Source organism: Anguilla anguilla, chromosome 4, assembly GCF_013347855.1.
Source record: "Anguilla anguilla isolate fAngAng1 chromosome 4, fAngAng1.pri, whole genome shotgun sequence".
In the NCBI taxonomy this organism is placed as follows: Eukaryota; Metazoa; Chordata; class Actinopteri; order Anguilliformes; family Anguillidae; genus Anguilla; species Anguilla anguilla.
In genome coordinates, this window is record NC_049204.1 from 38793839 (window position 1) to 38807963 (window position 14125).

The 14125-nt window shown below is 43.8% G+C and overlaps 1 protein-coding gene across 4 annotated transcripts in view; it reads left to right on the forward strand.

Moving 5' to 3' along the window:
- dpp6a (dipeptidyl-peptidase 6a) overlaps window positions 1–14125 on the forward strand; it is a 269988-nt gene that overhangs the window by 103682 nt on the left and 152181 nt on the right. Inside the window, exon 1 of one of the 4 annotated variants that reach the window (XM_035415605.1) lies at window positions 2913–3005. The exons of the other annotated variants lie outside the window; for them this stretch is intronic. Within the exon in view, the coding sequence (XP_035271496.1) occupies window positions 2928–3005 (78 nt within the window). The 5' untranslated portion in view covers window positions 2913–2927. Of the gene's footprint in view, window positions 1–2912; window positions 3006–14125 lie in introns of those variants that run through there. 4 annotated transcript variants of the gene reach the window in all.

Genomic DNA, 14125 nt, shown 5'->3' on the forward strand with positions numbered 1-14125 from the left:
GTATTGTAAGTGAGATTCCGCTTTGTGGATAGTGGCAGTGGCTGGGGTAGAATAAGACCGGACTGCTTCTTTATCTTGATGTACTGCTCTTTTATTGCCAGCAGGCACAGTGCACACTTAGGATTTTTGTATGGTTCACACTGTCTCGTTGGGACTTACGTCCTTCCTTGAAGGATAGTAAACTTGAAATCTTAAAACCCGTAAATCTTGTAAAGTGCAGCAGAAAGAAGTCTGATTGTCTCTCGGCGATCTTAAAGGAAGAAGAGAAACACAGTTGTGGCAGTAATGACGTTTTTGATGGGTTCTCGCGGATGTGCCCGCTCTCCGGGATCCCGTGTTGGGGGTTAATGTGTGCGTACCTCCCAACCTCCACTGCCTCTGTTATCCTTGCGGTGGTACTTTTCTGCATCTGAGCCATTAGCGAACGCCTCACGATCCGCCTGTGTAAAGCGGGCTGAGGGCTGCAGTGTGTGTCATTTAGCCGTGACCATTAATCCTGTCTGTCCGGGCATTGAAAGCCGGGGAGACGGAGAGGCAACCGAGTGAAGCATAATGAGTCACTGTGGCTGAGCTGAAACTGTGACTGTGCTTAAAGGAGGCCTAGTCCTGAAGTGGTGGTCGTGTTACTCAGTTTGACACTAAATTGTTTCAAGGTTTAATTTTAGACAAACATAAGTGGAACAACAATCATTTTGTTGAGTTAAAGACAGGCCATTATTTGGTTGCCTTGTTGATCCTAAAATGATTTGCGTTTTATGTCATTCATTTGGACAGCTGAAGCTTCACTGAAACAGGCAATGGTTAAATGCCTCAGAAATAACACAAAAACATTTGGCTGGCTATTTGAAAAGGAAGCTCATTACTAACCACTATAAGATACTGTTGGGTCTAAGAGTGAGTCCATCTTCACTTCTATATTACATTGCTGTAGATTCTAAGAGGAAGTACATCTCTTCCTACTATACCACACTGCGATGTGTTTTAAAATTCCATCTCTTCCTACTATACCACACTGCAGTGTGTTTTAAAAGTCCATGAGTCCATGTCTATGCCACACCTCTGTGGGTTCTAAAAGGAAGTCTGTCTCTTGCTACTTTGCCACACCTCTCTTGGCTCTAATAGGAAGTCCACTTCTACCTAGTATTACACACCTCTGTTGGTTCTAAGAGGAAGTCCATCTCTACCTAGTATAACACGCCTCTGTTGGTTCTAAAAGGAAGTCCATCTCTTTATACTATACCACACTGCTGCAAATGCCGAGAGGAAATCCATGTCTATCTATTACATCACACACCAGTCAGTTCTAAGAGAAACTCTGCCTCTAACTACTATACTGTACTGCTGAATATCACAAAGGGAATCCCATTACTATCTACCACACGACACTGTTTTATATTTCCTATAGATAGCGAAAGACATGGATTGTAACTGAATGTTTGCAGGCTGAAATCCCAGATGGGACACTGCTGTATTACTTCTCACAAAGGAACCTGAACCTCAGCCTGAATTGCTTCAGTAAAATATCCAACTATATGAACTGCCTGTGTAAGTCACACAGGATATGGGCATCTGCTATGCAGATAAATAATTTAAGTAATGTTTCAGGAAGAAGTTCAACCTGCGGCTTAATAAAAGACACTAGCAAGCATAATGCACAAATATACACACAAAATAGATCTTGACACATAAGATGTGCATAATACATATGACATAAATGTAACAATGTTTGTACTCCCACAAATAAAGTTTTTTATTTTATCAGATTTTTTCTGCATTTGAAAATCTTATGTCAAAATTTTATTGAAGTGCATTTATGTATCTCTTACTAGGGGCTCAGTGGCAATGATGCCTGTATAGTCTTCCTTCCTATGAAACACAGAGATCTTCCAAAACCCGAAAGCATACAACATCACTATGGTAACCGCGTTCGAGAAACGACGTGCGTAAATACGGAAAAAGATTAAATGGATATGATGAAATTGAATCAAATGAAATGAATCAAAGCGAAAACTTTTTGCAAGAAATGCAATTGCTACTGTGGTGCTCTGTTTCCATGGTAACCTTTCTCAGCACTTGCAATGAAAGGATAATTGCCAGAGGATGGTCTGTGGCCTCTCTGTTAATTCTGCTTGCTCATGCGATGCACAGGAGTCGGTGATTAGTAACCAAGGAACATTCCCAAGAGGGCAATTTTACTACATGTATGTAATTTCTCTTTCCATCACTTAACCAACCCCCCCCCCCCCCCCCCCCAAAAAAAGAAAATCCTGATTAAATACCTTTATGGCCCTTCAATAGATTTATCCCTGAATCAGTGAATTCTTAGAATCCATCTCATTTGTATTAAATTGATGTATGACTGTAATAGAGTCTAATACAGACATTCACAGATGAGATTCTACTGTATGGTGTGTGTGTGTGTGTGTCTGTGTCTGTGTCTGTGTGTCTGTAAGAGATCTTCCCAGCCCTTCATAATATTGACCTCCACCGCATTACGTACTTGATGGCTTGATAAAGCATTTAGTACTGATTGCTGGCTCACCAGGGTAGACATATTGCATTACATTTTAACGCTATGTTGATCCTTGGCCATCCCATCGCCGAAGCCATCAGAAATCTTAACCTCATTACTGCACTAACTCATGTGATAGCAGGGCTGGGATTACGCAATTACTGTGTGAAAGGGGGGGGGGGGGGGGGGGGCTTTCTGTTGTTTTTGGAGGAGCAGCGTTCTCCACCTGAGGAAACAGGACATTGTCTCTCCATGTTTTCACTGAAGGGGCCGGACGTATGAGTTTGCTGAGTTGTTGGGCGGTTGTGAGCAGCAGCAGTAAAAGCCCAGGGTGTGGGTGTGCTCGCCTCCTCCATTAGAGGACTTACAGCTGGCTCGGCCGGACCGCTCTGGGGTCCACTGTCTCCTCACGCAGATGTATTTCGAACACCCCTCGCAGGGGCTCGCCATCCGTAAGCTGTCCCGGGTGGAAACCGCCAAAAAGATCTGGAAGGTGAGTTCTGGCAGCACGGGGATGGGCGGGCGACGGAGAGACGGTGGGGATTCTCTGCGTAGCTCCGTTATTGTATGGGTATGGGTGAGATGTGGGCTTTTGTGGATTTTGAGTCATGATAATGTTTGGATGGGGATGTGCCTGGACAGTGAGAGCGAAATGTTCACATAGAAATGAAAAATCAGGAAATGTATTAAGTGGTTTTATACCAATGGAGCACCTTTTGAGGAAAAATATAGTAGAGGTATATATGTATATTGTAACATTGCAATCATGGAAAGTATTATTATTATTATTGCTGGGAAATTATTTGCTTTATCATTTTTTTTTTCATTCATATGTATTTTACCATTAGCATGAATATTGTCCTACAATAAATCACATTGTTTCAGAAATTGTCTTAGGAGACATTTTGTGCAATTAAAATATGCTCACCCATGTGACAACCTTGTAAGTTTTTTCTGCTTAAAACAAGAGTTTTCATAGTATTTGGCTTAACATTATTTTGTTTGAAATACATTTTCTCTGGTAGCTGTTAAGTTTGCTGTTTTATTTAGCCCACACATAATTGCTGTCTATTTCAAACACAGCTTTGAATATAAGTTTTTTCTGCTTGGAGCATTAGCCTTGAAATGTGTTATTACTCCCACCCATTATATTATCTGGAAATGAGCTTGTGAGGCCATCTGGCAATCCCCTCTGAAGCTGCTAAGGACAAATTTCAACAATTTCAACCATTCAGGTGTTTAACCTCAATGGCACCAGCTGCAGCAGGGGAGGTTTCGTCTTGTTTTGAAAAAGTTACCATGGATGAGTGAGTTTTCAGGGCTCATGGTTTGAACAAGGCACCTTTCCAGCTTTTAACTGTATTTTAACAAGAAGAGAAAGATCCCTGCGGCTTATTGAGCACCCCCCATAGTCCCAGGGTGGCCGGGGTTGGATGTGGGCAGAGAATACTGACGCACGGGTCTGCGTCTGACGGCTGATCCCAAATTTTCAAGTGGGTGGATATCATGTGACTGGCGTCGCGCTGATAAGCGGCCTGGGTAACTTTTCTCTGTTCATTTTCTGTTTCATTAAAATGCGCCTTCGCCAAACTCTCTGCCACCCCCCAGATCCCAAGGTTATCTCCTCTGCTTTGTGGCCTCGGCTCTGGGATGTGTCAATCACACGGCCGTAAAGATGGAGGGAATGCTGAATTTTTACTCGTCGGAGAGAGAACTGGGACTTTGCGTTATCCCGGCGCATCAAAAGATTAAGAGCCACTCTCTTAAACCGGCCGGCCAAATTCAGCAATCGGACAACGGTATCGATTGCTTAAAAGTCACCCCGGGTGGTTCGGTGGGGAAGTAAATCTGTGCAAAAGTGTTTGCTTGGACGTAGTGAGCATTTATAAATCCGCCCTGTGAGGGACCATTGATTTGCCTTGTGTTTGCTGTTCTAAGTCCAAGTAAATGCCTTCCCTCAGGGTTTATTCTCAAATACCCATTGACTTAAAGTTCATCCCTATTTCCCACCACATATACATATAAAATGTTAGATGATACTACTAAAGTGAAATACTGGAAAACATTTTTTTTTCCACAGAGGAGCCCTTGGTTCTCTTTAAATGAATGCATGTTAAATGCACTTTGAGCCGATTTATCTGTGGAGAAAGCTGTCCTCTCTTAAGCTTGATTTATACTTTGTGCAATAATGTAGCCATGATGGCCGTGTGTAAAAAAGTGCATATTCCCATAACAGCGTCGCAAGCTGCATTTTCCCTCCTTTTGTGCTAGGATAGTCTCTTGGTTAAAGGGCCACTCAGGTTTGTCCTCCATTTTATTTGTTTGCCACCAGATACCCATATTCAGAGCCACTTAAAGAGCATTCAGTATGTTTCTGTAATGTTTAAAATTCAATTTGCAGCAGTACGATTTATTAATTAGCATTTCTGGTTGGATACATTTTACTGCAGGTCCCTGCGTGGAATTCAGACCTGAAACCTTCTGGTTACATTTGTTGTTCCTAGACTACTGTGCAATATTTCTGTTTTCTCCTTCCCATGACATGTCATATGTTCCATCACATGCTTTCAAAGATGTCAGACCCCCATTTCCCCCACCCCCAACACTGATAATGTAAGCGGAACAAACAAGGGGGTTCCCCATGCGTACACTGTAAACCCATGAACTTGCTGCCTTCCAGAACCCAGAGGCCTACATTACAGAAAAAAAAATCCAGACTTATCTTTAAAAAAAACTTACTTTCTCCCCCAGAGACTAAAAGCTCAGAGCTGTCCATGTTCCCTTCTGGAGTGGAGTTTATCCCTGGGCTAACTGTGCTTTGAAAGACAGTCACTATGAGCTGTAGAGTGTCATCCAAGCAAAGTTACACTGTTTTCAAATTTAGTGCACGACAAATAAAGTGGCCCTGAACGCAGCAACCCTTTAAGAGGTTGCCTTGGATTGATCGGATCAATACAAACCGACACTCTGCACCTTGTTTTTGTGCTTCATTCTGTGATACAGCACGTTCCCGTTCTGAATTTTTCCATTTTGTTACTTCTCCCACTTACATGGGTTGTTTATTCTGACACCTGTGGACTATATTGGGTTTTTGTATTTGTGCCCAGGCCCACCTGAGTGTTTTGTTATGCTAGCTCTTTGGTGTGTCATGCTGCTCTCTCTAGGAGATGTCAGGCCTGGAATTAAGTGCATGACTCATATCTGTCCTCTTGACTGCTTTTCAGATTCAGGCAAAAGGTGGACAAGAGTTTTCAGTTCTAATTTAAGCTTGGGTTGGTTCGTTTATTTTTATTTTTTTCATTGTTTATGTTTTATAATTGATAACTTACTGGAACATTAAACTATGCTTTTAGCAGGTTAAAAATTAAACAGCACATTATAGCTCCACCCTTTATGGAACCATGGGATCGATCCTCAATCACCAATCAATGCTCCAAACAAGTTTCCAAAGGTTCAGTACTGTGTGATTATGATCACACCATTGAATAAATGAATCTATTAAATCTTCAGTCTAACATGCGTGTGTCATTGCTGGATCAGTTCCCTAGGCGACATCATGTGACTCCCCTATCGCTCTGAGGGCGTGGCCTCACCGAACAGTGTGGAGGTGTAAAGCAAGGATGGAGGGTGACCACCTGCTCCCTGTTTTCCCACAATCCTGTGAAATTCCTCTAGGTGTGGTATTTATCTCCACGGAAACTGTACAGCTGGCTTCCAGGCAGGCTCCAACCTTCGTTTATCAGTCTGCTATCCATCAAAGCTGTTAAAGTGTGCCCTGGGATACATACATTACATCATACAGTACACATGCTCTCCTGACCACCACAAGACCCCCCCCCACTCTGTTTAACATTGTTTTTCTCTGCTGCTGCTCATTTGCTGTCTGTATGGCATTCCCATCCATCAAATGGTTCCTCTGCAATGTCAGTACACAAGGAAGTTGCTACGCCCAGAAAAGATTCCTCTCTTTCTGTTTCTGACCAGGTGGAGTACATTATTTTGGATATTAACCACACATTCCTGTGGTGAAAGCAGAATTATAACTGCACAAGGTTGGCACCGATTTGATAGAAAACTGGATTGCATTGGAGTCCAATTGAATAGCTGTATAGAATCTCAGTTTACCACTGTCGATGCACCTTAGATTGATTGTTCTCAAACACGCTCATCGCAGTAGTGAAAAATAATTACCCTACTTGACATTTGCTCGTTATTGACCAAAGGTGACTGCTGTGAGTTGATCCAATCCTTTTTCATTACCATTGGTCCTTTTGCAAACATGTCCACTTGACCGTGAACACTGTGGTTTTCAATGATATTATTCTTCCACTTAACCTGGATCTTTCTACTCGGAACACAAATGCTTGATTCACTGTGCCTATTTGGTGCATTGCAGCCCATCCTATTCTTTACTTCAGCGGCTGTTTTTTATATATCTCACTTCATTACGATGATAAGGATTTATCTACTGGGGTCTTTTTTCTTTTTTCATTTTGTTTCTTCATGCAGCAAGTGGTGTTCAGCGCCTCTCTTTTTTCTTTGCAGTATCTCTCAAAGTACTTGCCCCTCTAACGACTTTACCTCCAGTTTGGGGTGTTGGTTGATTTGATACTCATTTGGGTCGCAGGCATTGTGTCCTTCAGAAAGGAACTTAGCCTCACGCAGGTGGAGAAGCAGAAGCTGAAAAGGAAGCTGAACTTGAACGTACACTTAGAAAAGAGTTCAGTATTTTAAGTACTTTTAACTCAGATTTAATCAAGAACATATTGTCCATATAAGACTCATTTAAACACATCGATCTTTCACCAGGAATGATGTAGACATATGTTTTTGTTCAAGTTCAATGTTTATGCTTCTCTCTCTTGTTGTATTTGTATTTTTCAGCATCTGTGCTCTTCAGTAAAAAGGGTTTAGTCCTCGGCTTCTGATTTTGCCCATATAGTGTTGAAAATGTGCAACATTGCAAGCCCACCAGGATTAATGATGCCCTTTTGAAGACTGCCATTTAATCTTATCAGTATCCAAAGAACATCATTCACAAGTTGGTTTTGAACCTGTATGCTGCTTCAGCAAGTGTTCCTCAGAGTTCAGCACTGGGACCCTTGTCCATTGTTGTTACAGCTCCACTAACTGATTACTATTTATAATTTACAATCAGTAAATTGATATCAGTCACTCATCAATACTACCCAGTTAGTAAGAACAATAAGCATAATGAAGTAACCTCACTGTGACTAATATTAACAAACTTGGATGCCAACAGCTTGAGGAAAACAGTCAGGTTCAGTTTTATTTGAACTCATATGCACCAGAGCAGACTTCACTCAAATAAGCACTACCTTTGCTGGGGACACCTGGATTTCTACTGATGGTGACATTTGAGAAAGAAAAAAGACAGCAGGACCATATGTTGCCATATTCTGTCTGAAAAGACTAACACCTCATGAGGTTCCCCTTCACATTCCCACTGTCTTTCCCAGAAAGATTAGTTTGTGAAATTACAAATTATCATGGACTTCCTATATAGATTTCCTATATGAAAAAATGAACGAAACCTTTTTTCTCACAGAAAACCCATATCATGGCAGTCTTGTTATTATTTGTACCTAAATGTGGTTAGTTAGTTGCTAGTTACTAACAAGGCTTGGTATACTGTATGTCTTTGTTCTGACATCTTTAAAGGTGGATAATCCATGCTCCGTGTGCATTCTAAATGTAATTGTGAAAGCCAAGAATGCTCTCGGGTTATAATCAAATATTAATGAATTAATGGTAGATAAGACAAAGCCATGTTTCTTTGTAACTGTAGTTAGTACCATTAGTGTATGCGAGCCTTATGTATAGGAATTTATAGGGACATGGGAGTGTATAAGGAGCAATCTGGATTGTAGGTAATGCAGTGAATAGACAGAGAACTCTCTCAGCATGGTTTTCATGGTTTTTATACAACAGAGTGGAGTACACACACAAACACAGTACAGTAAACATATTATCAGCACAACTCTATATTTTTACAAAATAGCGTGAACTACAAGGCTTTCACTTAGTGCTCACTGTCATGCAGTGATCTGTCACCTGTCTGCTAACATTAATGCCTTGCATCTTTGAATACCTATGCCTGCCTGGGCAAACATAACCATTTACTACAAGCCAAATTTCATTTTCTGGAAATTTTCAGGGAGGTAGATTTGAATTAGGTAGAATTAAGATTGTGAAGCGCCCTGTACTGATGTTATTTTTTCAAACCTGTTTTCGCAGTTGTCCATCTCAGCCTGTGAATTGAACACCCTCGGTCTGGACATCAGTGTCCTTTGCGATTGTGTTTGCCCGGCTGATCTTACCGGGTCAGATCAACGGCTCTCAACGGCGTGCCAAGCCTTACGTTTGGTGGGCCTGTCAGCCGAGCCGTTTTGGGAACACTTGGCCGGAGTTGAGTGTTCGAGCGCAGCCTGGCCACCTGCACACAGAGCGGTCAGTGCACCGCGTCCTTGACAGAGCGAGCCTGCGCAGGGCGCGCCTGGCCCCGGCCTTATCGACGCACAGATGCTCAGCACGCACACGCGACTGCTACACTGTTATCTGCGTCACATGGCCTGCTGACCCTTCTGAATAATCCAGCCTTCCACCTGCACGGCACCTCCTCCCGGTGGACATGGGGTTTTGATGGGCGGCTGTGGCGTGGGGCTGAGGGGGTTTCTAGATAAAACGTGGACTCCAGTTCACTCTGGGTGTGCAGCTCGCTGCGCGGTGGAGCAGTGAGTCATGCAGTATTCCGCTCACGTGTGCAGGTTCCCACAGATGCTGGATTTTAGTGGCAAGAAATGAGGCAGTTTCACAATCAAATCCCTTTTTAGTGAACCTGTCAGTCTAAACAACTCATGATAAGCTCAGGAATACTGAACTCTGAGGAACTTAGTTTGCTTAGTGTCCTATATGGAGAACTGGGTATTTAGCCAAAGGTGCACCTTGCATTTACATGGCCCTGCAAATACAATATTCTACAACGCATGTTTACTAAATACTGTAGCCCAGACAGCTGGGATATGTAAATCCTGTCAGGGAATGATGAGTTTGTAGGCAATGTTTTTGTGAAAAGGGAATGTCTAATGCTGCTTGACTCATTGCGCAGCGGCGGCCATGTTCGCGTTCCCGCTCTGAGCAGCGTGCGCAGCTGTCCCCGTGCCCCTGCAGCTCCAAGTTCACACGTGTCGCCCGCCGCCGTCGACCCCCGCAACCCCACGTGCGGCTCGTCTGATAACCGCCATTTTCGCTCTAGCATCTGGGCAGGAACATGAATGGAGAAGAAAAAACAGAGGGGGGAAATTAACTCCATTTAGGCTGATGATTATTAATCACCGCATGGAGTATCCGAATATACCTCTCGCTCAGGGAGTTTAATTTCCACCCCCCCCCCCTCCAACAAACTAAAAGTTTCCGCATTTAAATAATGATAATTTTCTTGATTAAAAAGCCGCAGATGGCTAATTATCCCGGAGCGCTTTGTTAGGGGAAAGTGCTTGTATTTGTTTCTCCTGATGAATGGGTCGGAGCCGAACTGGAGGAAAGGCGGTTAATATACCGTGACGCGCGCGTCTCTGCTGGTTTCGCCGGCGCTCGCAGGTCAGAGACGATGGGCTCCCGTGAAAGGCCATGCGGCGCCATACAAAGTGCGCTCACTTTTCTGTCAAAAGCGGAGAACCTGGGGCCTTCAATCTGTCTCCTATTGATCTTAACGATCATATTTTTTTGTATGACTGACAGGTACGAGAGGCATAACGTGATGAAGATTGATGTCACGACAGATACCCCCTTTTAAAAAAAAAAGAATAAAGCCTTCCTGTTTGGCGGTAAACTGGTCTCGGTCGCGGTCGTGGAACAGCGACGTGTGTAGCTGCAGTGTCCATCCCCTCCACAGCACAGCGGTGAGGTTTTAGCTGCAGGTTTCAGTGCTTGTTCAATGTCACCGTGATGCTGCAGAGTGTTACTGTATGTCTGGAGGAGGGATTTCTGAATGGGCGTGGGTGTTTAGCTGTATGGAAGTGTTTAGTATCAGAACCTGGAGCTGGCGCATCTGTGCCATGGATTTGTTTCCACTCTGCATGTTTTTATGTTGTGACTGTTGCTGTTTGTAGGTGTTTATCTTGTTTGCAATGACGCTGATGGAGAGTCAGTTTACCCAATGTGGATCGATAGCCTCATTCTATTTTCTATGTATTTCTTATTTTGATTCTTTGCTTGGACCTCCCATTTGCGTTTTTAGGTGCCTGTGGCAAACCGCGCCTAAACAGCTCTGTTGTTTTTGCGTCACGTGAGAATGCATTCCTTTTTTGTTTTGTGCTGTTCGTTTCATGAGAAGGCTTCAGGTAGTTGTTCTTCTTAAAACCTGTTCCCTCTCTGCTGGGGACAAACAGAGCTCACCAGATGCCACCCAATTGACTTAACTAATAGTAATGTACTCTTTTAATCAAGAAATGGCATTAGCACTAAAGATTTGCGTGTGTGTGCCTGTGTTCTGAGTTTGTACGTGTATATTAATGTGCATGCATGTTGTGTGGGTATGTGTTTAAGAATGTGTATGCCTGTTGTGTGTGTGCGTGTGTGTGTGTATGCGTGCGCGCATGTATGTGTGCATGTCTGTGTGTTTGTGTGCGCGTGTGTGCATGTGTATGCACGTCTGCATGTATGTGTAAGCATGCATGCGTGTGTGTGTGTGTCTGTGTGTGTGTGTGAGCATGCTCGCGTGTGCCTCAGCACCCCACTTGGTATCCTCATCCGGGAAACAAAGCTGTATTTTTATCAGAGTGATTTCATCATCACCGCAGATTTCCGTTTCCCATTAGCACTCCACTTTTCCCTGAAGAACTCAGCTGCCCTTTGCATGGACTGTACGGCTCCCTGGCTGCAGCACCAACATGTGCAGGTCACTAGTGTTCAACACAGGAGCCTATGAGCCCACACTGCCATTCATTAACACTGATTCAATAAGAGGACACGTCTCACCAGGGAAGGAAAGGAATGGGAGGGGGGGTGCTGCCACTACAAATTCTCAGCATGTAATAGGTTTAACCTTCACTCTTGTCAAGCACAGCAGCTATAGCCTGAACAAATGTTTGTTATGGGACGCTTTTCCTTTGCAAATTTGTTTGGACGACAGCAGAACGGCAGGTGTTCCGTTATTGAGTGGGATCCCAAGCTGCCCTTCTGAAGGAGATCGGGGAAGGTCAGGGGCGCCCCCATGAGCACCAAAGCATCTGGCAGGATGCTTGGCAGAAGGATATCCCCAAACCACCGCAGGCACTGCAAGCGTCCAGACCAGAACCCCCCCACCCCCCCATCCCATACGGAAAATAAGGGGAGAGTAAACTTTCGTGGAGAAATTGGACAGCTGTTCGGCAATTACTGTCAGCAGGAATTTACCTGACGGCAGATTGCTCCTGGTATCTGCCCAAGGTTATGGCGGGCCCTCATCTACGCCCTAGCGTCGATATATGGATCGGGGCGCAATTATGGAGGAAACTCAATGCCTTGGTTGTGTTGCGGTGATGAGGAGTTAAGTGCTCTCCGCCGAGTTTTTTCTTTTTGTCTGAAGTGGTCATCAGGACCTGATGTATTATTTATGGCACAGCCATTATTGGTAAGCCCATCATTTTTCACAGAAAGCACTTTGGGCGTGCGCTGCGGGAAGCTTCGCGTGCTCCACCACGTGCCCGAGGTCTGCCGCCTGCCCCGCCCACTCCCCCCAAAGAGAAATCAGAGCCAGGATTACGCATTCAGTCCCATTTATTATCGCTCTTTTTTAATCAGACTTGGTCGAGCCTACAGAAATCATCCGGGGTCCTTATCCGCCTACGTCTCTGGAGACGGGAGAATGAATGGGTTATTTTATCTCCTGCCCTCCAGTACCATCCTCTGTCAGTAATCTCATTTCTGATACTTGAATTGTGCCCTGAGGCGGTGAGAAATAATACTTGCAGGGCAATTTGCTACTTATCAAAAAATTTGATAGGAAGTTGTTTTTGTTCTGGGTTTATTGCCATTTCTCTCCTTGTTTGACTTCCCTGTGAAACTGCATAATCAATACCGTACTTGAGTCAATGTTGCGCTTTAGAAACATTCAGGTGTGGCTTCTCCCACCGTTCACTAGAGGACGCTAAAACATGGCATACTCTTAAAGAAGGGATGGACAAAAACGCACTTTTGGCTAAATCTTACAAAATACAAAACAAAAATGACTCACTGCTGAGTTTGTGATTACAGACTGAAGAACTACAGTGACCCACTGAGCTATAATAGACTCTGTGGAGCTGAATGGATGATGTTTATTTGTTCTTGATGCATTTTGTAGAGATCGGAAGCAGCACAGCAGCATTTTTGAATATAGAACAGTTTAAGCAGTGACAAAAAGTCAGACATTCATGGTCAATTAGTGGTTGGACTAAAGCGAAAAGGCACAGGGGTGCTCAAGTCTCCTTTACTGCAGTCAGCGGAAAAAAAGTTATTGGAGGATCCCTGAAGATGACCATGTCCTGGCTGCAGGGAGCTCAGTCCACCACTAGGGGCAGCAGAGATGAGAATGAACTGGGACATCGGGCAAAGAATGAAATTATCTCTGTTCCCAATAAATGCCAGTGTGTCTAAATTATGTGAGCGCGGTTCAGTAAGTTAATTGCCTGTAGCTACGCACGTACAGTGGGTCTTCACAGATGCTGGGTACCAGGTCACAGTATCAGTGGTAAATAAACCGCCGTTTGATAGTCCAAGTGCTTTAATAAATAAAAACAACATCTTAAACAGCAGAGAGCAGAAGTCCCCCACAGTTATGTCCGTAGATTGGCCTGGCTTTTCCTGTGAGGTAATACTATAGATTTATGACACCATGGCAGCAGTGGCCTTTGCACAGGCCTGAGATGTCCAGTGCTGAATTCAGACAGAATCTGTTTCCGCTTTAGTAGTAATCTCACCTTCAACGGGAGGCAGAACCTGGAGACGTTTTACCTCCCGAGCAAGACAAATTATAAACAAATGTTTCTGAGCGATAAAATGCAAATACGATGTGAAGGGGAGGCCAGATGTGTCTGAGCAAAATCCCTGTTGAAAAATTGTACCCCCCGTTCAGGGGGACCGATTTATCTCGCTGGAGGAACTGAGGCGTGCAGTCTCAGCACTATCATAAACTCATGGATAAAGACGACTGCGTTTGGAGGCTATAAATACAGGGGCAATAAACATCAAACACGATTCTTTTGTCTTCGCTTAAAGGAGAAACTCCCGGACCTCAACGCAAAGCAACCCACCCAGAGCAAAACCCTTTAAGTTTATGCCATTAAGCGAATGGGATTGTTTGAATATCTTACTTTATTGTAATGTTGCCACGAGAAATTAAATTTAACCTGAAACTTTACGTTTTCATTCCGCCTGAAACGGTGCTGGGTCTCCGTGCAGACGGAACGTCCCCAACCAGATTTACATATTTTACCGCTGTCTCTGTCTTTTGTTTAACAAGCTCGCTGGAGCGCATCTCCACGAAAGCCGAAGCAGGCTGAGGTGTACATGTTAATTAACCGCGTGCGTTAGGATCATTATTCTGTACACATTTTTAAGTCTGCCAGTAAT